The 24,468-nt window shown below is 36.7% G+C and overlaps 5 protein-coding genes across 9 annotated transcripts; 4 read left to right on the top strand and 1 right to left on the bottom strand.

Moving 5' to 3' along the window:
- Positions 1-368: 368 nt before the first annotated feature.
- On the top strand, positions 369-3,824 carry LOC133033801 (MATH domain and coiled-coil domain-containing protein At3g58360-like). The gene is made up of 7 exons (XM_061108821.1): positions 369-392; positions 1,346-1,512; positions 1,611-1,771; positions 1,878-2,002; positions 2,088-2,144; positions 2,247-2,927; positions 3,156-3,824. Exons 1-7 carry the CDS (start codon positions 369-371, stop codon positions 3,279-3,281), a joined length of 1,341 nt encoding a protein of 446 aa, XP_060964804.1. The 3' UTR covers positions 3,282-3,824.
- A 1,183-nt stretch (positions 3,825-5,007) lies between these two features.
- Positions 5,008-5,697, top strand: LOC133033794 (uncharacterized). Its single transcript, XM_061108820.1, has one exon. The coding sequence runs from the start codon at positions 5,008-5,010 to the stop codon at positions 5,695-5,697; it is 690 nt and encodes a 229-aa protein (XP_060964803.1).
- Positions 5,698-9,837: 4,140 nt separating this feature from the next.
- LOC133036469 (MATH domain and coiled-coil domain-containing protein At3g58360-like) lies at positions 9,838-13,081 on the top strand. 3 transcript variants are annotated; one of them, XM_061113026.1, is made up of 7 exons: positions 9,838-9,964; positions 10,129-10,270; positions 10,370-10,527; positions 10,642-10,766; positions 10,949-10,999; positions 11,733-12,071; positions 12,149-13,081. In XM_061113026.1, exons 1-7 carry the CDS (start codon positions 9,943-9,945, stop codon positions 12,818-12,820), a joined length of 1,509 nt encoding a protein of 502 aa, XP_060969009.1. In that variant the 5' UTR covers positions 9,838-9,942; the 3' UTR covers positions 12,821-13,081. The 3 variants fall into 3 exon arrangements, with proteins under 3 accessions (XP_060969009.1, XP_060969004.1, XP_060969011.1); XM_061113021.1 differs by having other exon boundaries at positions 12,146-13,081; XM_061113028.1 differs by lacking the exon at positions 9,838-9,964 and having other exon boundaries at positions 10,130-10,270; positions 10,623-10,766; positions 12,146-13,081.
- Positions 13,082-13,172: 91 nt separating this feature from the next.
- On the top strand, positions 13,173-16,952 carry LOC115695859 (pentatricopeptide repeat-containing protein At1g25360-like). Its single transcript, XM_030622947.2, has one exon. It carries the CDS (start codon positions 13,490-13,492, stop codon positions 15,896-15,898), a length of 2,409 nt encoding a protein of 802 aa, XP_030478807.2. The 5' UTR covers positions 13,173-13,489; the 3' UTR covers positions 15,899-16,952.
- LOC133036480 (protein cornichon homolog 4-like) lies at positions 16,545-20,302 on the bottom strand. 3 transcript variants are annotated; one of them, XM_061113033.1, is made up of 6 exons: positions 19,747-20,302; positions 18,753-18,834; positions 18,537-18,659; positions 17,306-17,487; positions 17,058-17,180; positions 16,545-16,951 (listed from the first exon to the last, which is right to left on the bottom strand). In XM_061113033.1, exons 3-6 carry the CDS (start codon positions 18,606-18,608, stop codon positions 16,915-16,917), a joined length of 414 nt encoding a protein of 137 aa, XP_060969016.1. In that variant the 5' UTR covers positions 18,609-18,659; positions 18,753-18,834; positions 19,747-20,302; the 3' UTR covers positions 16,545-16,914. The 3 variants fall into 3 exon arrangements, with proteins under 3 accessions (XP_060969016.1, XP_060969018.1, XP_060969014.1); XM_061113035.1 differs by having other exon boundaries at positions 19,796-20,211; XM_061113031.1 differs by having other exon boundaries at positions 16,545-17,180; positions 19,796-20,242.
- Positions 20,303-24,468: the final 4,166 nt, after the last annotated feature.

The raw sequence follows: 24,468 nt of genomic DNA, 5'->3' as shown, positions 1-24,468 counted from the left end.
ATTGGTTTATAGTCCTCTGCTAGCTTTTCATTCATTTTTTGTGCCTGGGCTTAAGGTAGTATAGTATAATTGTACTCTCTAAGCAAAGCTACCAACTCTAAATTAGACTAGCAGTGGGGGGTGGCTGGCCTCTATCTTGCTCTTCTTTATTTTGCTTCTTAGTAATCTCAGAAGGGCTCTTGGAGTCTCTGCATAATTAATGCGTTTCAATTTCCATGCTATATAGGAATAATCTTTCTACTAAGATTTTAAAAAAATGGGATAAACATGTTGAGCTTCTGGTTTTATAAAAAAAATGGCCCTTGGTTTTGGCAAAGAAGGTTTAAATTCGTGCGTGGGTATTGTTCTCATAATTATATCGTATATCCATGAAGAGAAATGCTAAAAGTTACGTATACAATTAAATATTAAGTTTAATATAATTTAATATAATAATTTTTATAAAATATCGTTAACCATTAGTTATTATAATTGTTTGTCATATAAAGTGGTTCTTTTGTAAAAGTGGTGGTACTACATTATAGTCGTTTTGATGTAAAAGATATTATAGAGTCGTTTCCATTTCCCACAATAAATTATTCAGTCCATAATTGCAGGTTTTCATAACTTGTTATGAAGATTGATTATTTTCTAGGTGAGATAGTGATCATTCATATTAAGTTGGAATTTAACTCTATCCGTTTCAGTTTGACTAGTTTTGCCTCGTAACTCTTTACATAATGTAAATTTAGTATTTTATATGGGTAATATTGTCGGTTCAGATATCGAAACATGTGTGTGCCTTCTCAGTTCTCTCCCAATATATTCATTTAAAAAAGGTCCCCTAAATAAATATACACACACATATAGAAACACAATACTTCCTCAAAGCACGTAGTTACCAGAAAAAAACTAAACAATTTGGTAACAAAGCAATATTAGAGATTTCCTTGATTGATTTGCTCATGGAAGGTAACCAACTGTGTTATTTTTATTTATAAATTATGTATGTTTTATGAATTATTTACTGTCATTTTATAAATTATATACCAGATTCAGGATTGCGTATTGAAAATTGTAAAATTGAATTTTATATGAATATTTTGTAATCTTTTTCGAGTGATTATTTGGAGAAAAAGTTGAGTACCATATGGGTTCCAATAGTTTAATTTTCAAAACTTATTGATAGATTTCATACATCCATATTCCATTAGATACATCTATCTTAATATTTTATATTGTTATCTTACAATAATCTTGAATGTTATTTAATTTAATATGATGATAAGGAAAACAAATATTTAATTATTTCAAAAGGAGAAAATGAAAACACTGATCATGAAGTGGGTTACTTTTGGTTAATTAGTTGTTATCTTTTAGTGATTTCTTTAATTATGCTAACAATTATATTGCTCAAGCAATTGAGGCTAACAATTATGGACGGTTAAGCTGGACCATCAACAACTTTTCCAAGCTCCATATCAACATCAACAAGCTCTATTCAGATATTTTTAATGTCGGAGGATATAAATGGTACAAAAACTCAGTTAATAATACCTTTGGTTTTTATGCACGTATTTTAATTTATTGGTGCTTATTATTATTGATTCATATTCAATTAAAATATGCAGGAGGATACTAATTTTCCCGAAAGGGGACAACGTTGAATATTTGTCGATATATCTAGAATTGGCTGAGTCCGAAACATTTCTTCCTGGATGGAGTAAAAGTGTCCAGTTTTATTATAGCTTATCAGTTATCAATGAAAATCCTCAACTAACTGTTAAAAAAGGTATTATTAATTGTGCAAAAGTTTCATTCTTGTTAGTATTACAAATTATAATCTTCCTATGGCTAAACTTGTGTTGCGTTATGTATTTACTGTTATTAATTTGCAGAAGCAAAGAATGTGTTCTATGCTAATAACAAGGTTTGGGGTTTCCCTACATTCATTCCTTTAACCAAACTAAATTACCCTTGCAATGGTTTTCTTGTGAGCGACGTTTGCACGGTTGAAGCAGAGGTTTTTGTTTTATTGATTATTGAAAATTTCTCTTACCACTTCACATAGAACTTTACTTTAGCATTATTATTAACCTTAATTGCAGGTAAGGTTTTATATTGAAGAACTAGATGACAAAAAGAAATCTAAAGAAGCTAATAAGGTTTTATACAAAATGCTAATTAATTATTAGTTATGTATTTTAATTAGTCTACATTATTATAAGGCATCTAATTAGTATTCATTTCTTTTAAATTCGTTTCAGAAGCCAACACACGTAAAAACTACGTCTACTTTATCTGAATATGACACCTTGTTTGTTGGTATTCAAAATCTTTTGGAAGGAGATACTTTTGATTCAGACAAATTCATAAGCAGCTTTAGCTTAAGTTCTTCTTGCAGCGTTAGAGAAATTGCCAAAGCAAAACATACCTGGAAAGAATACCTTGAGCTTGATCTTGATGATATCATCCAGTTAGAGAAATATTTCAAGCTCAAGAATTCATTTTCAATCTTGCTAAGTACCAATTCCTTAGGTTATAAGGAGCAGAAGGTGGATGAGGTAACAGAGTTTATGGCTAATTTTGATAGAAATTGTGAGCAGTATGAAATTGCAAAAGAAGAGATGAAAGAGGTCAAAGAGAAGGAAAAATCAATAGATGATCTTAAAACTTGTATGAGGCAAATATGTTCGGATTTCTTGCGATTTAGAAAACAAGCTGAGGTTCATGATAATGAAATAGTCAAGCTGGAGAGGCAATTAGCCGAAAGAAAGGCGAATAAGGAAAGACATAAAAAGAGGCTTGAAGATATGGCTATTCGAGTGAGTTCTTTGAAACAAGCTTTGCTCACTACTGAAGAGGATTATGTGAAGCTGTCTGTGCCCAAGAAAGAACAAGCCAAGAAAGTCATTGTTGACATGAGAAACTCGTGGAAGAGTTTTAAGGTATAATAATTTTTATCACTTAATTAATTCTCATTATTTAATTCTAAAAATGCTAAAAGGTACTAGAAGTGTAAAATTAAGTATGTGTTGATATAATTTAATGTAATAATTTCAGTATCGTCAACCATTCGCAAGAGGTGCTAGACACCAATAGCAATGGCTCTTTGTAGAATTATTATGACAAAATCTAATTCCAATGTTAATTGAAGCAATCTGTATAAATGTGAGGATGAGGGGTGTGCAGCTTCAGAGGTCATACACCCAAAACTCACTGCTACTAATTCTTCTTCTTCCTCTGGTAAATCAAAACGTCAGCGTACGCAACCTCGGGCTTATTCCAATAATCAACTTTAAACAGTTTTTTGAGAAAAATATTCCGAAAATGTACAAGGAGAATGGGAAGTGCAGCGGTAAGAATAACCGGTGTTTTTGGATCGACGGAGAAGAATTCATAATGGCAGTGGCCATGGCTGTGGTTGCATAGTCGTCGAATGATGATGAGAATGGAGAGTCTACTATAGCATAGCTGCATAGGTAGTTTTTAGAATTTTTTTCTTTTGACCACGAGACAGTTAAGTTTTTTTTTTTGCTTGATCGAGACGTCGAGACAGATATTTTAATTTATTTTCCTATTTTGAAACCCAATTTTAGAATGAGTAATTCAAGTTGTTTAATTTCCATTAAGTGGGAGAATTCTATTCATATTTGTTTCCATTAAAGGGTGATCGTAGAGTCTGTCTTTTAGCTGATTATGAATAAAAATTCTATATTTTCTTTTGAAGAAAATGGTAGTATTCTCATTAGTACCTATTAGGGCTCAATAGTACGATATATTATGTCGTATTATAATGTATTGTATTATATTTAATTGAAATATATATTATATTTTTTATATAATACTATGTTAAATTTTAATTTATATTAAAATATTATATATTTAAGTGTCCATAAAAATCATTATCACATATAGTTTTACATAAAAATATTACATGAAATACAATTTAATACAATATTATATAATACAATGTAATAAGTCATAATAATTGAGCTCGAGAAAGTGTTCATAAAACCGTCCAAAACTCATAAATCACATGTGTCTCATCATATCATATAAAAATACAGTTTGGAATACTTCACAGTGCGATTGTAGTTTGTGTTGCGATTTAAGAATTGGAATTTATTATGCAAGTCAAAACTTGAAGGACGTATGGGATTTAGATCCTTTATCCATTTCAACCAAGTTCTTTTGGCCAACCAAACTTGGCGAATTTTCGAAATGCCTAACTCCTTACTTAAGCAAGTTGCTCAAGCACAAATATTTTTCTCAATCTACATTTTTGGATGCCAATCTTGGTCATTCGCCATCTCTAATTTGGTAAGGAATTTGCTAGGGACGTGAATTACTCATCAAAGGACTTAGATATAAAATTGGGAATAGTTTTTAAGTTTCTGCTGCAACAGACTCGTGGATACTTGCATGTTCAAACTTTTACCCAATAAATTTTGTTGGTCCAGTCACGCTGCTTGTCTCATATTTCATCACAGAGACAAGAGAATGGAATCTATCTTTGTTAAAGACTCATTTCGGTGAAATAGATGTGGATAGAATCTTGTCCATCCCTTTGAGTTTTTTTCGTACTCAAGATAGGTTAATTTGGCATTACACAACTGCTGGAACATATTCAGTGAACTCAGGTTTCCATCTAGCTTCGGAATTAGATGATAAAGAGATGGACTCCTCTTCTCACTCACATAGAGAATGGTGGAAGTTTTTTTGAAACCTCAAATTGCCCTCAAAGATTAAAATCTTGGCTTGGAGAGTGATTCATAATGCTCTACCCGTGGCAACTGCTCTGTTCCAAAAAAAAGTTCTGAGTTCAACGGCATGCTCGTTGTGTACACAAACTTGAGAGTCGATTGGCCTCGCCTTATTCTGTTGTAGGCATGCGAAAGAAGTATGGAAACAATTTCATTTCCCTATTGATTATGGAAAGGCACTTAACAATTGGTAGATGGTGATTATCTTTTCTATATTGCAAATCTGCTTAGCAAGGAGGAGTTTGAAATGATGATATGCATCATGTGGGTGATATGGACTGACCGAAATAAATTCATACATGGAAAAAAGAGTAAGGATGGTTATGCTTTTACAAATTATATGAACAATTACAATAAAGCTAACAATAATCAATCCCTTACTACTGCTCTATCTTCACCTACGGCTGCAACCTCATTACACACTGCTGCAACTCCCATAAACACTGCTGCAACAAACACTCGACCAATAGAAGGAGTTTCATGGAAGCCACCGTTACCACACAAGCTGAAACTTAATGTCGATGCAGCCGTCAATACAGCAGGAAAAGTACTAGGCATTGGAGCAATTGTTAGGAACCATGATGGCCAGGTCATTGCAGCTTTATCTAAGCCAGTTCAAGAATGCTTTAGATCAGATGAAATGGAGGCAAAAACTCTCTTTCATGCGCTAAATTGGATTATACAGCTCTCGCTGAAAATTGACTATGTGGAGGCTGATGCTCTTCGCTTTTCATCAGCAATTAATAATGCATCCTTAGATTTATCTTCTTTTTCTGATTTAATTTTAGATGTCCGTTGTCTTCTTTTATTTTTCCCAGGTATAGTTGTTTCTCATGTTAGGAGAAATGCTAATCAAGCTGCTCATGGTTTAGCAAAATATGCTCTTGGGTTGGATGTAGACACTTGTTGGAGAGGAGAATTTCTCCTATCTGTTATTGTAAACGATGGTTAATTATAATAACAATGAAACTTTCTCATAAAAAAAAACTACAACGCTAATTTTTGTAAATTTATAAAATAACTCACATATTTATAAAATAAATTTTAATTTAAGTTGTAAAATATATTGATTTAAGTCTTGAATAAGTAATTACTATTGAGTTGTATGTATATAATGTAAGAGTTCAACATTATTTTCATTTCATCTTTTCTAAAAAAAAAAAAAAACATTTTTTTTAATTCTATTTAAAAAAAAAAAACATTATCTTTTAATTTTTTATGATCTAAAAAAAATTATGTGTATATATAATATAATAATCGACTTTGGTTTTTTTTTTAAAAAAACAACTTTAGTAAGGTTTAAAACTAGTATTCTGTTTTAGTTTTTTTTTTTTTTATTTTAAATTGGTGTATTGTTGAAATTTTAATAATATGTGTATTTTATTATTTATTTATTTGATGATAATATAAACCGTCATACTGTATCTTATTGCACTATTTTTATAGTGTGATTTTTGCGGTTTTAAAATCTTACAATGCACTCGCAATTTGAAAAATTGCAAAAACAGATGTACAATTTGGTTTGAAAAAAATAGTCAAAATCATCGGCGAAAACCTCAAAAAATTGGTATGTTTATTTCTCTGTTTAAATTGCAAAACAAGAATGGTTTTATTAAATTATATATTTGTAAACATATTCTTTTCTCAAAGTTATATTTGTAAAGGGAAATTTGAGTTTTGATGCTAAATTTTATCTTTGTTTCAATTTTACACTTGGCCTTTTTAAAGGTTCTCTTTTCTGCTCTCTTGGTAATCATTTGAAGAGGGAAATTTAAAATTCTATACTTACAATACTCTAAAATTTTATCCCTAAATGCATAGTTATTAAAATTGGTCATATATGACCACATTCCTAATTTCTCAAAAATACCCTCACATTTGAAATCCCTAATCTCATCAGCCTCTCTCTTCCTCTCTCTCAACACACTCTCGGCTCAACCCACCCAATCCCACCCCAACCCCAGTTGACCCACGATGACGGTGACGGCGGCTCAATCGACCCACAGTGACGGACGCAGTCGACCCACGGTGACCGACCCAGTCGACGGCGCAAATTTTTTCGACCCACGCTGGATCCACGCTGACACCTAACCGAGATTTTGAAGGTATGTTTAAATTTTTTTGGTGGATTCGGATCTGAGAAACCATTGGGGAAGAAGGGGGTCCGATGGGTCCGATGGTCCCGATGCATGGGTCCGATGGTCCAATGGGTTGGGTCTGATGGTCACGTTGGGTTGGGTCCGATAGTCTGATGGTCTGATTCGTGGAGGTCCGATTGGACCGATAAGGTCCGATGGCTACCATATTGGGCCAATCAGACCCATCGGACCCGAGGAGTTTTTTTTTTATTCTGTCGTATGCGGTGGAGATCGTCGGGTCGTAGGCGGTGGTGAGGGGGTGACGTCGCGGTGGTGTGTTGGGGTTTGAATGGTGAGGGTTCGATTAGGTTGAGATAAAAGCTAGAGAGATAGAGGAAGAGAGAGAGTTGGGTGTTAGTTATGTGAGGGTTATTCTTGGATTTTTCATAAAAGTGTCATATATTTTTTATTTTGAAATGTATTGGTTTAGGAATAAAATATTAAGATTTTTAATGTATTGTTTTTCAAATTTACCATATCTAAATTGAAAAATGTGTTGGAGGATTCAATTGACATTTAAAGGTTCTCCCTAAAAGGCAACAATAGAACATTTATCAATATATCGAAAATCATTGAAAAAGGCAAGGGAAATTTGATTTTCTATACTTATATATACCTAATATTTTTTCTCTAAACACATAACATTTAATATTTGTGGGATATGACACATTTTAGAATATCCTTAAAATATCCCCATTTACATTACTGCCTCCTCTCTCTCTTCTTCTCTCTTTGTTATAAACAAAAAAAAAATTAAAAAAAAAATTAAAGTGGGCATCGGGCCCTACATCGGGCCCATCGGGCCAATCATCTGACCATCAGGCCCTACATCGGGCCCATCGGGCCAATCCTATAAAATGAAAAAAAATAAATAAATAAAATAAAGTGGGCATCTGACCATCGGGCCCATCGGGCCAGTCCTATAAATAGAATTTTTTTAAAAAAAATCCAAAATGGGCATCAGACCATTGGGCCCTACATCAGGCCCTACATCGGGCCATGCATCGGGCCTTCATCTTCAAGCTCATATCAAACCAGAAAATCGGATTTTCTTGCCCAGAAAGATCACAGACCCTAGATCTAATCAAGAATGCACATATCCAACCTAAATCTATCAACTAACAACATTTTCACCATAATCAATAAGAAAAAAAATTAAAAAACCGAAACGGGAAAGGCTCGTCGCGTGCTCAGTGGATGGGTTCCCTCCGTGGGGTGGTGGGTTCGGTGGGTTCTTCGTTCGAGTGGGGATTCGTGGGTGGTGCGATTTCAAATGCTAGAGAGAGAGAGAGAGAGAGAGAGAGAGAGAGAGAGAGAGAGAGAGAGAGAGAGAGAGAGAGAGAGAGAGAGAGAGAGAGAGAGAGAGAGAGAGAGAGAGAGAGAGAGAGAGAGAGAGAGAGAGAGAGAGAGAGAGAGAGAGTTTAGAAATGAGGGGGGTAAAATTGGTTTTAAGTAAAAGTTATCCCATTTTACAAATTATGTATAGTTTTAGATTAGGATACCAATTTTAGTTCCTAATATGCATATAATTTCAAATTTTCCAAAGGCAATCCAATAACAATTAGAAATTTTTTAAATGATTTTCTAATTGTTCTTAAGTTGATTTTTTTTTTTTTTTTTTTTTTGATGATTTTCTATATCATTGAAAATATTGAGATGTATCATCCTTAACCTCATGTTAAAGTTGTTATTGAAAAAGTACTAAAATATACCAAAAATTTATACCAGAAAGCACATAAAATTCAAAAAAATATAGATTCAACCTTTTTTTGTTGGTCGACAGGGAAGGTGATGGTTTCGTGTCGGTCGACAGGGATGGGTTCATGGTGGAGGACGGTGGACGAGGGTAATTTCAACGGTGGGGAGCTCGGGTTTTGGGTTTGGTTGCGAGAGGTTAACCGAAAGAGAAAGAGAGAGAAATAAAGTTAGAATGCCAAAGCTAAAATGAAAAATTTGTCAAACTAATTATTTTAAATACTAAATTTTTTAAAATAATCTCACTTAATTTATTCTATATGATTATGATTTCACGATTATAATTATCATGTATGGTCGCACATTATAATTTATGCTCATTTTTGTAATTAGTTTTTTAACAAAAAATAAAGATTATAAATTTCTAGTCTTTATTATTAGGAGAATTAATTTGCTATCAAATTAAAAGAGAAAAGTGATGCTTTATATGATGAATTTTTATTTTAACTTTATCTTTTTGCCATAACTATTTCTATTGGGAATTTTGATTATATATACTTAAAAAATAAAAAAAAATTATTATTAAACCAAAAACTTAAAACCTAAAAAAACTATACATTTTTTTTCAAAACCCCAAAAATACCCCCTTCTCTCTCTGCATCATCTCTCTCTCTATCTCACATCCCAGCCGCCACCCTTACCACCACCTCCATTCTCCGACCTCCGACCCTCACCACCACCTCCGACCACCCGCACCAACACCCCGACCCAGCCCCACTCTCTCAGACCGCCCAAAATTGCACCCCGAAAGTCGCAGAAAAAAAAAAAAAAATTGGTCCCGTCCGATGGTCGGACCATGGGACGGGACCAATTTTTTTTTTTTTTCTGCGATTTCAGAGAGAAAAATTGGTCCCGTCCGATGGTCGGACCATGGGTCCGATGGGGTCCGATTTTTTTTTTTTTCTGCGACTTTCGGGGTGCAATTTTGGGCGGTCTGAGAGAGTGAGGCTGGGTCGGGGTGTTGGTGCGGGTGGTCGGAGGTGGCGGTGAGGGTCGGAGGTCGGAGAATGGAGGTGGTGGTGAGGGTGGCGGCCGGGATGTGAGATAGAGAGAGAGATGATGCAGAGAGAGAAAAGGGGGTATTTTTGGGGTTTTAAAAAAAAAAAGTATAGTTTTTTTAGGGTTTAAGTTTTAGGTTTAATAATAAAATTTTTTTATTTTTTAAATATATAAAATCAAAATTCCCTTTCTATTGGGAATTTTGATTATATATACTTAAAAAATAAAAAAAAATTATAAAACCCATTGACCATCCATGATGACTATTCGCCTTTCTTCCGTGGATACTTTTCGTTCTTCTGATCATGGAAGCTAATGCATTCCAAGGTAAATCAATTAATTGATTCATTTTGTTTCAATCCTTTATTCATTTATGATCATAGCATGCTTTTTATTTCATCATTATCACTTTAAAGTCTTCTCATTTTTGAGTTTTTCCACTAATATTCTAAGAATTTGTTGATTTGTATTTAATTTTAAAATTTCACAAGCTAAAGCTGAAAATACAAAGGTTGAAGCTCAGTCGGAGAATGGTTCTTCATCTGGGCAGTTCACATGGGAAATTGATAATTTTTCTAAACTTAATGTGAAGGGGATATATTCGGATACATTCCATGTAGGAGGCTACAAATGGTACTAAAATATTCATTTTGTTTGTTACTACTGTTCATGGGTTTTTAATTTGACCCTTTTGGTAATAATTTGATGATATTTAAATTGAAAAATGTGTAGGAGGATTCTAGTTTTTCCTAAAGGGAACAACGTGGAACATTTATCAGTATATCTAGCTGTTGCTGATTCAGTAACTTTGTCTCATGGGTGGAGTATATATGCCATGTTTAGCTTATCTGTTATCAACCAACTTGATCATAGAAACACAGTTACAAGAGGTATTCTTTCCAGTTTTTGTACTCAACTCAAGTCCCTCAAAGTAAGTTAACTGTCTCGTAATCATTTTCCCATGAAACAAACAAGTTTTTCTCAGTGCACTTTGCACTTTGCAGAATTGGAACATGAGTTTAAAGCAGGTGAGAAGAACTGGGGTATCCCATCATTTCTTGCTCTTGGGGAACTACATGACCCTAACAAAGGTTTTCTTGTGAACGACTCTTGCATAGTTAAAGCAGAGGTTAGTGTGCATAGAACCCTCAAAAAAAAAAAAAAACAAGTTAATTTTTGGCCCGAGGAGCAATGTGTTTCATGCATTTAATCCTGTCTTGTAATTTTTCACATGGAGAGAATCAAATGAATGGAATTTTTCGCGTTTTATAGTCAATAAGGGACATTCTGCTGTTTTAACTTACGTTGCAGGTAACATTGAAGAAAGAGGAAGATGAAAAGGAGCTAGAGATAGAGGAAAAGGTAATGCCAAATATTTATTTATCGCCCTGGTGTTTTGATTTTTGTCACTAATTTTTTGTGTAGAGTTTTGCTCTGGCAAATTGTCAATATTGTGATTATAATTTTTATTCTGACACAGCTCACAAGAATGTTTTATCTATTATGATTTTAACGAGACCAGAAATGACCATGAGAAAATTGCTTTGTGGTTATTTTACTCATCATTCTTATCATACCATGTGTTTGTGCTGTAAACACAATCTGCATGACAATTTGGAATTTTAGAGTCCATTTAGAATTTGTGCTGTAAACTCATCATTTGGGATTTGTTTAACAAACCAATATTATGATTTTTCAAATACAAAATAAATGCTTTGAAGAATCTGTATGAGCCAGCTTGATTTTGAATACTGGTTTAGAGTTCTAGCCTTCATCCATCTTTCCAAACTTCCTTTTTCTACTTTTGCTTTTATAACTTAAATCACTGAAAACAACTTAGGAAACATTATATTGTTATTTGTTAGCTTAAATCAATATTTCTAATTCACGTATGATCTTGTGAAATACATGTTTTTTCAATAAGATAACTTTGGTTCTTCAAAATGTTGTTCTGGTATCACCTTTTTCTTTGATATTCATCTTCTTCTCCATTTATGTCAAGATAACTGACCAATAGTCCAAACTTCTACACAACTCCACCAGATGTGATTCTGTCTGCACTTGGCATGTTTTCACAATTGATCTTTTATTGCAGGAAGACCCTATTGAATCTCAGCCAGAACCTAAGTCTCTTGATTCACAAACTATCATTCCAGATGCTCATCTAAGTAATCTCCGTACAACACCAGAGAATCTCATTCCTGAGCAAATAACACAAGTGGCAATTCCCTCGAAAGTTAATGGAGAAAATCTTGTGGAGAAAACAAGCACTTCTCATGCTCAAGCCATTACTGCTGCTACTCTCTTAATTGAATCCTTACAACAGAATCAACAGGTTGCTCTTATAACCAAGGATGTGCAGGAAGAAGCTAAAACGACAACCATCCCATCGTCCCCGCCTATTGTTGATTCACCATCTGTTCAGCTTGCTCAGGTGAACTCAGACTTCATGCTCTCCTATTTCATATTAGATCATCGAGCCATTCTAACTATGTTACTTTCTTTCAGCAGCCAACTCTTGTAGAGGCTGAAATAAGTCCCTCTTATTTGTCTGAATTAGATGCCTTATTTGGAGACATTCAAAATCTATTAGGAGTAAAGAATTCCAACTCAAACACATTGAGCAGCTCCACCCCTCCTCCTAGCAAAGAGGAGATTTCCCATGCAAAAAACGTTTTCAAAGAATGCCTTAATATGAAGCTTGCCAATATCATCAAAGAAGGTCGAGAAATTGAGCTCAAGAATTCACTTTCCATCATGATTACTGGCAATGCGTGTCCTAATCACATGGTAAGTTTTACAACCAAGTTTATAGACAACTTTGAGCAATACGCAGGTGCGCGGCAAGACTTGAGGGAGGTTCAAGATAAGGAAAAATCAATAGATGAACTGGAGACCACCGCGAAGCAATTTGCTTCTGAGTTCACGACTCTAAGGAATCAAGCTGAGACTGTTGATCAAGATATTGCTGAACTAGAGAGACAGTTGAGCGAAAAGAAGGCAAATAAGGTTTTGCTTAGAAAGAGTTTTGAAGATTTAGCCGATCGAGCAGCTACTTCAAAACAAGCATTGATCGATGCTCATGAGGTCATGTCGTTGTTGAGAATCAAGAAGAAACAAGCAGAGAAGATGGTTACTGAAATGGAATGTTCATGGGAGTTTTTAAAGACTACAATTCCCTGATTCTGAAGCCAACTACCTCAAATTGTCAACTCAGCTAAATAATTATAATTATTCATTGATTGTGCTTGTCCTAGGTAGCATAGTCTAATGGTGGTAGGTAGTTCACCTCATAAATTGACTGATATAATGGGGTTGGCTGGCCTCTATCTATGCTATGCTCTTCTTTGTTTTGCTTAGTGATCTCAAAAGGCTAGATCTTGAGGCTCCCTCAATTTTAAAGTCTCTGCATAATTAATGGTGTCCAAATTCCGTGGTATAAAATAATTTTTTTCTCATTAGCTATAAAGATTAATATGATTAAAATAAATAAACATCACATATTAAGCTTATGGTTCAACATCATGGCAAAAATAATGGATATTTACATTTAGAGCATTGTGGAATATAATTTTAGCATTGGGGAACCAACAAGCAAGTTGGGTTTTCTTTTTCTTTTGTGAAACCGACAAAGTTTAAAATAATAAAAATAACAATGTTAAGTAATAGAAGAGGATTTTTTTCTATATATAAAAGTTCATTGCCTATGTTAAAGACATACATAGATATCTAAGGAGAAAAAAATTTTGAGCTGATTACATTTATGTGTTCCATTTGTTTTAATTATCTGTAATTTAGCTCGATTATTTTGATTGTTCTTATGAGACTGGCAAAGCATGAGTTTTCACAGTTATGAATATGAGAACCACCATGGAAGTTGGAAAATTGGCAAATCGATATGCAACCCAGTTGCAGTTTTGCCGCCTCCAAAACCCCATTTCAGATTCTCTAGCTCGACACGTACATGCCCACATGATTGCTTCTGGGTTTCGTCCACGTGGCCATATTCTCAACCGTTTGATGGACATCTACTGCAAATCATCAAATTTGACTTATGGTCGCAAACTGTTCGACCAAATTCCTGAACCAGATATTGTTTCGAGAACGACAATGATTGCTGCCTACTCTGCTGCTGGGAGTCTTAAGTTAGCAAGGGATATATTCTTTGCAACTCCATTGAGCATGAGAGATACTGTTTTCTACAATGCCATGATCACTTGTTGCTCTCATAACAATGATGGCTTTGCTGCTATTCAAACCTTTCATGACATGAGGCGGGCTGGTGTTGGGCCTGATGATTTTACTTTATCCAGTGTTCTCAGTGCTTTGGGGCTTATAGTTGACGATGAAAAGCAGTGTCAACAAATGCATTGTGCAGTTGTGAAGATTGGGTTGGGTTTTGTTACTTCGGTTTTGAATTCATTGATATCTGTTTATGTCAAGTGTGCATCGTCGTCAATGGCCTCGTCATCATCGGCTTCAGTGATGACTTCAGCTAGGATTTTGTTTGATGACATGTTGGAAAAGGATGAGTTATCATGGACAACGATAATTACCGGGTACGTGAAGTGCAACAACTTGGCTGCAGCTACGGAATTTCTTGATGGGATGACTGAAAAGTTGGGAATTGTTTGGAATGCCATAATTTCGGGTTACGTGCACCATGGCCGTTTTCAAGAAGCAGTGCAAATTTACAGGAAGATGCTTTTGAAGGGTGTTTCTCAGGACGATTTCACTTACACGCATGTCATCAGTGCATGTGCAAATGGGGGTTTCTTTCAACTTGGAAGACAGCTACATGCTTATATTTTAAGAACAGAAGCAAAGTCCACTCCAGAATTCTCACTGCCAGTGAGTAATGCATTGGTTACGTTATATTATAAATGTGGTAAGATGGATACAGCAAGGAAGATTTTCAATAAGATGTCTGTAAGAGATGTTGTTTCATGGAATGCTATCTTATCAGGGTATGTAGATGCAAGGCAAATCGAGGATGCCAAATCATTTTTCAGTGAAATTCCAGAGAGAAATCTTCTAACATGGACCATAATGATATCTGCTTTAGCACAAAATGGATATGGAGAAGAAGCTATAAAGATTTTTAACCAAATGAGAACAGAAGGTTTCGAACCCTGTGATTATGCATTCGCTGGAGTGGTTATATCCTGTGCTGTTCTTGGGGCATTGGAGAATGGACGCCAACTCCATGCTCAAGTAATCCATTTGGGGCATGATAGTAGCCTATCAGCTGGAAATGCACTTGTTACCATGTATGCGAAATGTGGAGATTTTGACTCTGCGGAGCTGGCCTTCCTTACTATGCCTTATGTAGATTCAGTTTCTTGGAATGCTCTAATTGCTGCGTTGGCACAGCACGGTCGCGGTCGTCAAGCACTAGAACTTTTTGAACAGATGTTGAAAGAAGATATCCAACCAGATAGAATAACATTTCTCACAATTCTTTCAGCTTGCAGCCACTCTGGTTTGATCAAAGAAGGACAACACTATTTTGATTCTATGTTGAGCACTTATGGCATTTCCCCAGGTGAAGATCATTATGCCCGGATGATTGACTTGCTGTGTCGAGCTGGGAATTTCTCAGAAGCAAGAAACTTGATTGATTCAATGCCATTCGAGCCAGGTGTGGCAGTCTGGGAATCTCTTCTTTCTGGTTGTCGGACGCATGGGAATATGGATTTAGGAATCGAAGCTGCTGAACGACTGTTTGAGCTGAGACCCCAGCATGATGGAACCTACGTGCTTTTGTCAAACATGTATGCCAATGTTGGAAAGTGGGATAATGTGGCAAAAATTCGGCAACTAATGAGAGGACGAGGGATCAAGAAGGAACCCGGTTGTAGTTGGATTGAAGTTGAGAACAAAGTACATGTTTTCTTGGTTGATGACACTGCACATCCCAGGGTTCAAGCCGTGTACAAATATTTAGAGAAACTGGGATTGGAAATTAGGAAGTTGGGATATATCCCTGATACAAAATTTGTGTTACATGACACTGAGTGTGAGGAGCATAAAGAGTACGCTTTGTCTACTCACAGTGAGAAGCTTGCTGTTGCATTTGGACTCTTGAATATTCCACAAGGAGCCACAGTTAGGGTCTTCAAAAATCTTAGGATTTGTGGAGATTGCCATAACTTTTTTAAGTTCCTATCAAGAGTGGTGGAGAGGGAACTTGTTGTCAGAGATGGGAAGAGGTTTCATCATTTTAGAAACGGTGAATGTTCTTGTGGCAATTATTGGTAGACTAACAGTTTTCTCCACATTTATTTATTTTTTTAAAAAATGGGCCATTTGATTCAAAAACTAATTTTATTAAGATAGGAAAAACATCAAATGTTATAAAGAGATATAGGATTTTGGCTTATGACAGTCATGGCATCAGCCTGCAAAACAAGGAATCATACTTTTTTACTATTATGTAAACTTTTTACTATAGAGAGACTCAAAGGAATTGAATTTTCCATGTTTTGAAGATGGTAGTCAAGGAGACACATTTTGCTGTTTTAACATTCGTATACAAATTCTCTTATTAATCCCAAGAAAAGTAAAGAATATGCCTAATCTTGGGCACAGTTGGAAATGTGAAACTACTTTTTTTTTTCTTCCAAAAGGATACATGTGGATGAACTGGAATTTAAAGAAGTGGGTATTGATATTGTTAGTTTTATTCTACACAATGAGGAAGTGGTCCAAAGTGTGTTAAAACAATTATATCGGTTGAAAAACTTGTATGGATTAAGGTCCTCTTGTTTTTATCAAGGCCTTTGGAAATCATGTCTACAGTTCTCTTGAATTGATGGATTAAGGTTATATATTGTTCATCATGGCTAAAGGAGTTCATGACAACTCCCCCTGATAACTAGCAATTATTTGTTTCAAATATTGAAGATTGAGCTAATGTATTTCTTTCTTTATTATGATTAGACATTTATTACAACAACAATCATTGCTTTACATTAAAACAAAATAAAGTACTCGAACAACCTAATACATATATTACTCAGAAAACAAGTAGCAAAGCTAGCTAAATATGTGAGCAAACCTATTTCCGGAAACTCATGGAAATAGTAAACTAGCTTAGTTAATAACTTAATACAAACTTAACCCGGGAGCTCCCTTGCGGCTGCAGCTTATACAAAACACTGCAAAAGTCACACCAAGTTCCCTCCTTAACAAATGGACTTGTATCTAAATATAGCATCCCATATTGTACCAAGCAACCATTTAGGCAGCTAACCACTAGAAAGCAACTATCCTCATTAATCGTCATGATCTTCGAGTGCAGTTAGGATCATCCTGCAACATATTGCACAAAGGAAGATAATTAGTGTCACAGTAAATCATATCATTCGAAACATGGTTTTTTTGCAATAGCAAGCAAAGTTTTTCTCTGTCACAATACCAAAATATGCAAAGAAACAGTTGGATAATGAGATAAAAGAGTTTGAAAAGCCTTTGCTTCTTTTCTTTATGAAGCATGTTGAATATCTCAGTAACATCTACCAGGTGCTGCTTCCGCGCATATCTGATCAGAACCAATAAAAAGATTACACCTTTTAGCGTTTAGCTTTCAAAATCTAAATAATGACATAACCCAATTGCACTTTATGAAGTGCTGCATAGCAACATGTAGGATGAATGAGAACTTACAGTTGCACGTTATAATAGAGATACGGACCACACAATAATGACATAACCCAATGCCCTGATAGAAAGAAGAAGACACACAGCAGTCCTTGTGTAATGAACTCGGGCAAAATCACTCTATTTACCCTTGCTGAAGAGTCGTAGGGGTTGATATAATCAAATTCTAGATCAGCAAGACACATAAGCTGCAATTAAATTAAGTGTTAGAGCAAAATATATCACTTCGTTTAGAAGAAAGAATCAGTAACATTACTCCAAAATCTAGTCTTTAAACTGTTATTACATCCAAGCCCAGAGCACGCTTAATGCCAATTTTCATAATGGACGCTTTCAGTTAAGTTAACAGCTGTATAATGCTATCTAACTTCTGACTTGCTAATTGTATCAATGGTTATTTGTGTACAAAATAATGATGTTCAAACCTACAAGTCGAACAATTTCAAGACCAGACTATTCCTAGGAAGTTGAAAACACAAATCTTTTGAGAGCAAAAATTTCCAAAACTAATCTTGAGCTTATTAAAATTATGTTCTTAGATTCATGGACCCGATTGAAATCAGTGATATCTTTCATTCACATCTTCATTCCATCAAGAACATTTTATAAAACTTTTGGACTCCCGAATTTAGTGCATTTTACTTTCACGCAATTCACATTTACAGTCATAATATACTACATGTGATTATAATAAAATCCAACATAAAATAGTCAAGAACTGCAAAAACAATGACACACACAAGGAAAGTCAAAAGGCTTGTAAGCAAATCACATGCCCCAACAAGCAGAAAGTTCTACGAATGCAAAGTTCATGGTTCAAACATCAATATACATGTATACACATATATATATTAAGAAAACTCTGCTCTCCTCTAAGATTTCCCACAGAGGTAGCTGCGAATACTTTCCTCATTCTAATGACAAATGATTAAGAAAGAAAAACCCTTTTTCAGTTTAAAACACCCTATGAGCACAAACCATCAGAAAAGGCCCTTAGATGGTCCATTTTATTTAACAAGTGAGAAAAGGAAAGTAATTGCAACACTATACAAGAAAGCAAATTTTTAGCCTTGTTCAAATACCCCAACTTTCAAAACCCTTTGTTGTTGCAAACCATGATATTGAATCCAAATAAACAAGTTTGTCCATCCCAAAAATTCAATGCTCTGACACACCCAACAATTATATGTATGTATATGCATACATAACAATAAATTAAAGTGGATTAGAAATTAACCTGGTAAACAATAAGGATGAGTAGAGCAATGAGGATGAAGAAAGATATGAGCCACACATAAAGATCCCCCATGGCCCTTCTCTTTGGGCAAGCTTTGAGTCTTAAAACAGCAATAGAGTAAAGCTGTACAGGTATGTGTGCAATTCAAAAGTGAAAGAGAATGACTTAAGAAGCTTACCAACTGAAAAGTGAAAGAGAATGACTTAAAAAGCTTACCGACTGAAAAGTGTGTTGTCTTGTTGCTGTTGGATAGCCAGCAATACTGCCGGTCCCTCTATATTGAGCTCCTCATCAAACTCTGATTGATTCAATATTGAAAAACTATGATTTAAAAAAGGGTGTTCTGAAACTCAGAAACTGAAATATGTTTATGAAAATTTAATTGGTAAAGAAACACTATCTATTATATAATACTTGCATCTCAACATGAGATAAAGATAGTTGCTCATCATGTTTGTGGTGGATTGAGCACCATTTATTGTATCTAATATTGACAAAACCAAAATAATATGTTGGAAACAACTTGCCATTGACAACTGCACTAAACTTGATAGAACTACCAAGGGCATGACAGGACAACTTTTGTTCTTAACTCATATATCAACACTTAAAACATTTGACAGGTTTAAACCCAATAAGTAAAGCAAACTAATAGCTTAGATCATAACTTGATAAAGGTAAGTTACATAATTCTTTCGAGAAGCAAAAGACTAATGAACTAAACCAACACTTAGCTAAGAGTCACACTAGAATATACTTGAAGTTTAATATACACAAAGAAAAGAACAATTACTATGACAAGAGAATAAGAATTAGAAGAAAACCAATATGTTAGAAACCACATGCAAATGACAGACTACCAATTAAATCAAAGTCTTTTTGAAAAGGTGCTGGACGGACACCTAGAAGCATGTAAACAAGTAACCTAATAAATCCATTCCAAAGGCCAAAAAAAATCAAGTTTTTATCTTAGAAGAAGAAGAAGACAGAAGCTTAGAGCTGGCCTAGAACAAATATCAAACATACAGACAAAGTAATTGGTGAAAGACCAATAGGGACGGAACGGAAAGATGAAAAAAAAAACCCAACTTTAAGCCAAACTCTACAAAAATTGAATTTTCAGACAACACAATCAATCACAAGTCTAAGAGATTCTGTTCATCAAGCGATTATTATTACATCGAGAGAAGACAAAAAGAATTAAACAAACCTGTGCACCACAGATTTTTCAAATTTGCGGAGGAGGAGCAACATGCAACCTGAAAGAGTACCGATCTGTGATTGTGAAGAATGTAAAAGGCTGGCTGGAAGGAGAAGGCGAAAGCATTCGGGTAGAGGAGAAAAGCGCAGTAGATTCAGATTGACTGAAAACGAACGATTATAATACGTTTTCTATTTTCATGGTATTTTGAGTTCTTTTGTACTTGTTTATTGGTAGTTGAAAAAAGATGACTTTTTTTTTTTGCTTCATATGTGTCCTCCTCCTCCCATCTCGGTAATTGACTCACCTTTTAAACAAAGCTGGTATTATTGATGTTTCAATGGAGTCTTGGTAAAGTTAAGGCGTCTGTGTTGATAAATTTTCCCATATACTTACCAATGAAATATACAATCAATATGTTCTTGTAATTAAGGTCATGCTAAAGATAGTCAAAGATAGATGTGAAGAGTTCAAATGTGTTAAAATAATGGGCTTTTGAAAACAAGTGTAAGAGCATAGTGATCCAGCTGTCCGATTCAATGGTGGCTTTCGAAAACAAGCAAAAATGTCCCCTACCAATTGAATACTTGGGTCTATTTGATGATGAAAATCACACGTGATTAACAACGCGGCACTCTATAATTGGTGGGGGCACTTTCTCGAACCATGATAGCTCATCGTCTAATCGAAAGACATGCTTTGCCAAGCCATGAGCGGCAGAAATTCATATCGCAAGCCACATAGAACAAAACTGTCCATAGAAATTTAGACAATAAAATTCTAACATCCTCAAACACCATCCCAAGCTCATTAAAACACTCATCCTTGGTTGATAGCTGAAAAAACAAACAACACCAAGCAACAACAGTTATTAGAAGAGACAATCTTTGAATTAATCTTATCGGCAAAGTCTTTGTAGTCGTAAGCTCTCCACAAAACTGACCTACAAAACAAAAATAAATAAAATTCTATTACTACATAATTTAATGAAAAATTAATAGCTAAAATGAAAGAAAAATGTAAAATAATCCATATTATAATATAAAACAATCTATATATATAAAGAATACTTATTTGTTAAAACTGAAAAATCGTTGATGTATAAGCCAATAACACAAAATGAATTACTTCTCTTATTCATTGAGTGTACCACAACACTATCCTAAATAATTAGGGTCAAGCCATAAAAAATAGCACGAAAGCTGAAAAAGACACAAAATTAAAAATACCCATAAAAACCATTGTTGACCGAGGTTTTCGGCAACTATCAAAATATAATTATAATAAAGAGCTGTAAGAAAGTGAGATGGAGGTTTTTTACGTGGTTGGGGCGTTAATGAGCCTTAGTCCACGAGTCTCTGTTATTAATGGATATATTTAATATAGATTCCACACTTGAGAGAATGTCTTTCTCATAAATACAGAGAATGTTCTTGGTGAGTATTTACTCTTCTTGCTCTTTTGCAACCCAAGATTCTCGACCCCATTAAATGAGCTTTGAGGGGGTATTTATAGTGTTTTGGTGGGGGAATCCCTAGAATTGTTCTTACACATGTATCTGTAAGTATCCATAAAGTTGGGCATTTCCAATGAATATACCATGGGTGATGCATGGTCAAATCCCTAGGTGCTGTAGGGTTTTTATGGAGAATGTCCTTTTTGCCTTGTGATTGACGTGACTCTTCGCAGAGTAGCCGTCGCTAGACTTAAATGATCATTACTGTAGCGCTGCTGTTTGGGGGTTGTGCCGTCAGACTTTATTGCGTGTTACAGTCCCAACACGCTTCCTCCCATGCAGCATTAAATGCGACTTGATTGCTCGGGAGAGACCTGACACATCCCGGAGAGCCTTCACGCTATGCACGCTTCCTGGAGTACCTTGTACTCCGGGAGCCTCCTCCGGGACCCATGCTAACAGCGCTTCCTTGTGGCGCGCAAAGACTTAGCAAATGTTTACAAGTTATCTGATCCACGTGTCCCCTCTCGACTGGTCCACGTATTTTGGGCGAATTCTGGAGCAACATTTACCCCCAAGCCTTGTTTACTTAGTAAAAATAAACCAAGGCTTGTTCAAGTGCCTCCGGTCGACTCCTCGTTTCCCTGGCTCAAGCCTCGAGCGCGTGGGGGCACATTTAATGATGACATTTAATGCAGCGATTCTCCTTCTGCAGGAATGTCTCCAGCCGCCTCCTCGGTCTTCTGACACGAGCTTGGGGCGCGTGAAGGCGTGTCTAATGATGGCATTGAATGCAGCGATTCGCTTTTGCAGAGGTCGATTCGTTTCACGCCCTTTGATTGATGCGGCGCATTAATGGTGTCAGACGGATACTCAAATGTTTCCACCGCCTTTATGGCAGATTGATCCGATCCGTTGATTTTCGGGAATTCGAATCGTGCATCTCCCCCACCGTGCGGTTGGTAGGTGATGACGCCCGTTCCTCATGCGTTTTTGCCTATAAAAGCCACCACCTTTCCTTCATTTCGGTTACTTTCCATTCCTTGCCATTTCTGCTCGAATTTCCCAGAGAGAAAATTCCTCAAAGTAGCACGAACTGTCTTAATACTTAGACACTTCTTTCAGTTTTCCAGTATTCGACTTCGCCAGTTCTTCTCAACTTTCACTCAACCACATTCAGTACCCCCAGTTCAACGATCTACTGTAAGTTTCTTGCATCCTTATTAACATGCTTTCATTTACTTCGTTCGCTTTCTGGGTTCGTATTTTGAGACTTCTGGGTGTGTGAGTGTTTGAGTTCTTCGAGTTCCGCTTTATGTTTACTGCGTTAGTTGTAGAATCGCCATTATCATGCCTTTGATGTAATCATACAGCTTTGTTTGAAGAGAGCCATGCGTTTTTCGTTTAACAGTTACTTAGGGCATAGGATGGTTTTTCTTTTTTTTCTTTTCTTTTTGCGAAACCACTTTCTGTGATTTCACTGCACCCGACACTTGTTCAGGAATTTTCTTCCGAGTTTCTCATGTGACACGTGTCCGGAGGGGGCCTCTTTCCAGCGGTTAGGGGACCCCCACTCCCTTTTTCTTGATTTAGGGTTTGGTATGGGACCTAACTGCTGGACTTTTCTTTTTCCCTTTTTTGTTTTTCTCAGAACACAAAATGTCTGCTTCTGGCTCAAAATCTTCGAAGAAGAAAGGAAAAGATATGGCCACGCTGGAGGAGGTTTCTCTGGGACCCGTTGCCCAGGAGGGGTATAAATCCCGTGCGACTGGTTGGGAAGCGGCCGAGCTTCGATCCACCCTGACTTGTCCTCACCAGCTGGAGAACATTATTAATGTTGCTGGGATCAAACCCTCCACCTCAAGGACCTTTCACCGGCCTCCTCGTGACTCGGAGACGCCTAACCATAACTATGACGGCTTCGGGGCTTGGAGTCAGACCCATTTGATGGCCGGTGCCATGCTCCCGCTTCAAGATTACTTTGTTAATTTTCTTGTATTTGTCGGCCTTGCGCCATACCAACTTATTCCTCAAGCTTACCGCCTGCTCTCAGGCTTATTTATTTTTTACACCGCCCGTGGCTGGGGGTCTCCTAGCCCGGCGGAAATTTTATATTTTTATGAACTTGTATCCGTCCCCAAGAAAGGGGACAAACTTAAGGATGATTTTTATGGGTTCCGGATCCACCCTGCTAACGAGGGGGTGGTTCCGTATAATAGGCAGACTCACGTTAAGGAGTACCGCCACCGCTTTTTCTTTTCTTCCGGGTTCAGGGCCGTGGACCACCCGGAGCTTCTCACGGAGTGGGTGCGGATCCCACCTTACCAGCGGACGCTTCCCACTCAGGCTTTCCTTCGAAGGGCCCAAGCCTTCGCCTCCTATGACCACGCCGATCTTGATGCTCGGGGCACGGTCACCACGGAGAATTGTAGAAAGGCCAAACTTATCCTTTCTCACCAATCCGTGGATGACTCCAACCTCTCACGGGTCATCTGCCCCAATGTGAGGGCGCCGGTTGCGGAGAAGGCCTTCCGGGATGAGCTTATTGCCACGGCAGAGAAGAAGTACCAAGATTATCTCTACGTAAGGCCCAGGAGAAGGCGTACTCTAAGGCCCAGGCTGCCTCTGGGAGAGGGCTTCGCGTGGGGAGTCCGGTGGTGCGAAGGAGCCAAGCCATTGGCGGGAAGTCCGAAGCTAAATTTTTTGACAAGATACTTCAAGAAGAGATTGGGGATCGTCCTGCCGGGAGGCCCCTCTGTATTGAAGATTCTTCCGAGAAGCAGACTTCCCGGCCACAGCCTTCAGCCCCCGAACCAAACTCGGGTGCTCCGTGCTAGCACCTCCGGTGCGGCGGTAAGTCTCCCTTGATAATTCGCTATGTTCCTTCCGTTGATGAATACACCAGTCATAGGCCCGTAGGGTTCGACGAGCGTCTTCGTAGATTTAAGATGCCGTTGACCCGGTGGGGGGATCGTTTGAAGGAATTTTATTTTACGAACTTAGGAGATTACCTAGGTCGGTCCGGATGGGCTGCGGCCCTCCGAACCTATTCCCTTAGGTCCATCAGCTTACATAACGTCCAGCTGGTTTCGGCCCTCGGACAGTTATCTCGGAGATGACGCCGCCAGCATTAAAGTACAGGACTTTGCTAGGGCCGAATTAGGAAGTTCGGGTAGGAGTAGCTTATTTGCTGTATCTTGTATAAGCGGTTCCTCACGGACTTCTAACACTTGCTTATTTTTTGAAACAGATATCTCCATGGATGCCATCCTGGA

Source organism: Cannabis sativa, chromosome 1 (assembly GCF_029168945.1).
Source record: "Cannabis sativa cultivar Pink pepper isolate KNU-18-1 chromosome 1, ASM2916894v1, whole genome shotgun sequence".
NCBI lineage: Eukaryota > Viridiplantae > Streptophyta > Magnoliopsida > Rosales > Cannabaceae > Cannabis > Cannabis sativa.
The sequence above is the reverse complement of the archived record's forward strand: the minus strand, read 5'-3'. Positions and strand labels throughout refer to the sequence as shown.

What these genes read in the sequence shown, in the direction of transcription:
- LOC133033801 (XM_061108821.1), top strand. Translation starts at nt 369, where the DNA reads ATGAAGAGAAATGCTAAAAGTTAC. An exon ending in AGAGAAATGCTAAAAGTTAC is followed by an intron (nt 393 to 1,345) that starts GTATACAATTAA and finishes TTGGTTAATTAG; the next exon opens with TTGTTATCTTTTAGTGATTT. An exon ending in TTTGCACGGTTGAAGCAGAG is followed by an intron (nt 2,003 to 2,087) that starts GTTTTTGTTTTA and finishes CCTTAATTGCAG; the next exon opens with GTAAGGTTTTATATTGAAGA.
- LOC133036469 (XM_061113021.1), top strand. Translation starts at nt 9,943, where the DNA reads ATGGAAGCTAATGCATTCCAAG. An exon ending in TAGAAACACAGTTACAAGAG is followed by an intron (nt 10,528 to 10,641) that starts GTATTCTTTCCA and finishes TGCACTTTGCAG; the next exon opens with AATTGGAACATGAGTTTAAA. An exon ending in AGCTAGAGATAGAGGAAAAG is followed by an intron (nt 11,000 to 11,732) that starts GTAATGCCAAAT and finishes CTTTTATTGCAG; the next exon opens with GAAGACCCTATTGAATCTCA.
- LOC133036480 (XM_061113031.1), bottom strand. Translation starts at nt 18,608, where the DNA reads ATGGGGGATCTTTATGTGTGGCTCATATCTTTCTTCATCCTCATTGCT. An exon ending in TCATCCTTATTGTTTACCAG is followed by an intron (nt 17,488 to 18,536) that starts GTTAATTTCTAA and finishes ATTTAATTGCAG; the next exon opens with CTTATGTGTCTTGCTGATCT. An exon ending in CTCTATTATAACGTGCAACT is followed by an intron (nt 17,181 to 17,305) that starts GTAAGTTCTCAT and finishes GGTTCTGATCAG; the next exon opens with ATATGCGCGGAAGCAGCACC.
- LOC115695859 (XM_030622947.2), top strand. Translation starts at nt 13,490, where the DNA reads ATGAATATGAGAACCACCATGGAAGTTGGAAAATTGGCAAATCGATAT.
- LOC133033794 (XM_061108820.1), top strand. Translation starts at nt 5,008, where the DNA reads ATGTGGGTGATATGGACTGACCGAAATAAATTCATACATGGAAAAAAG.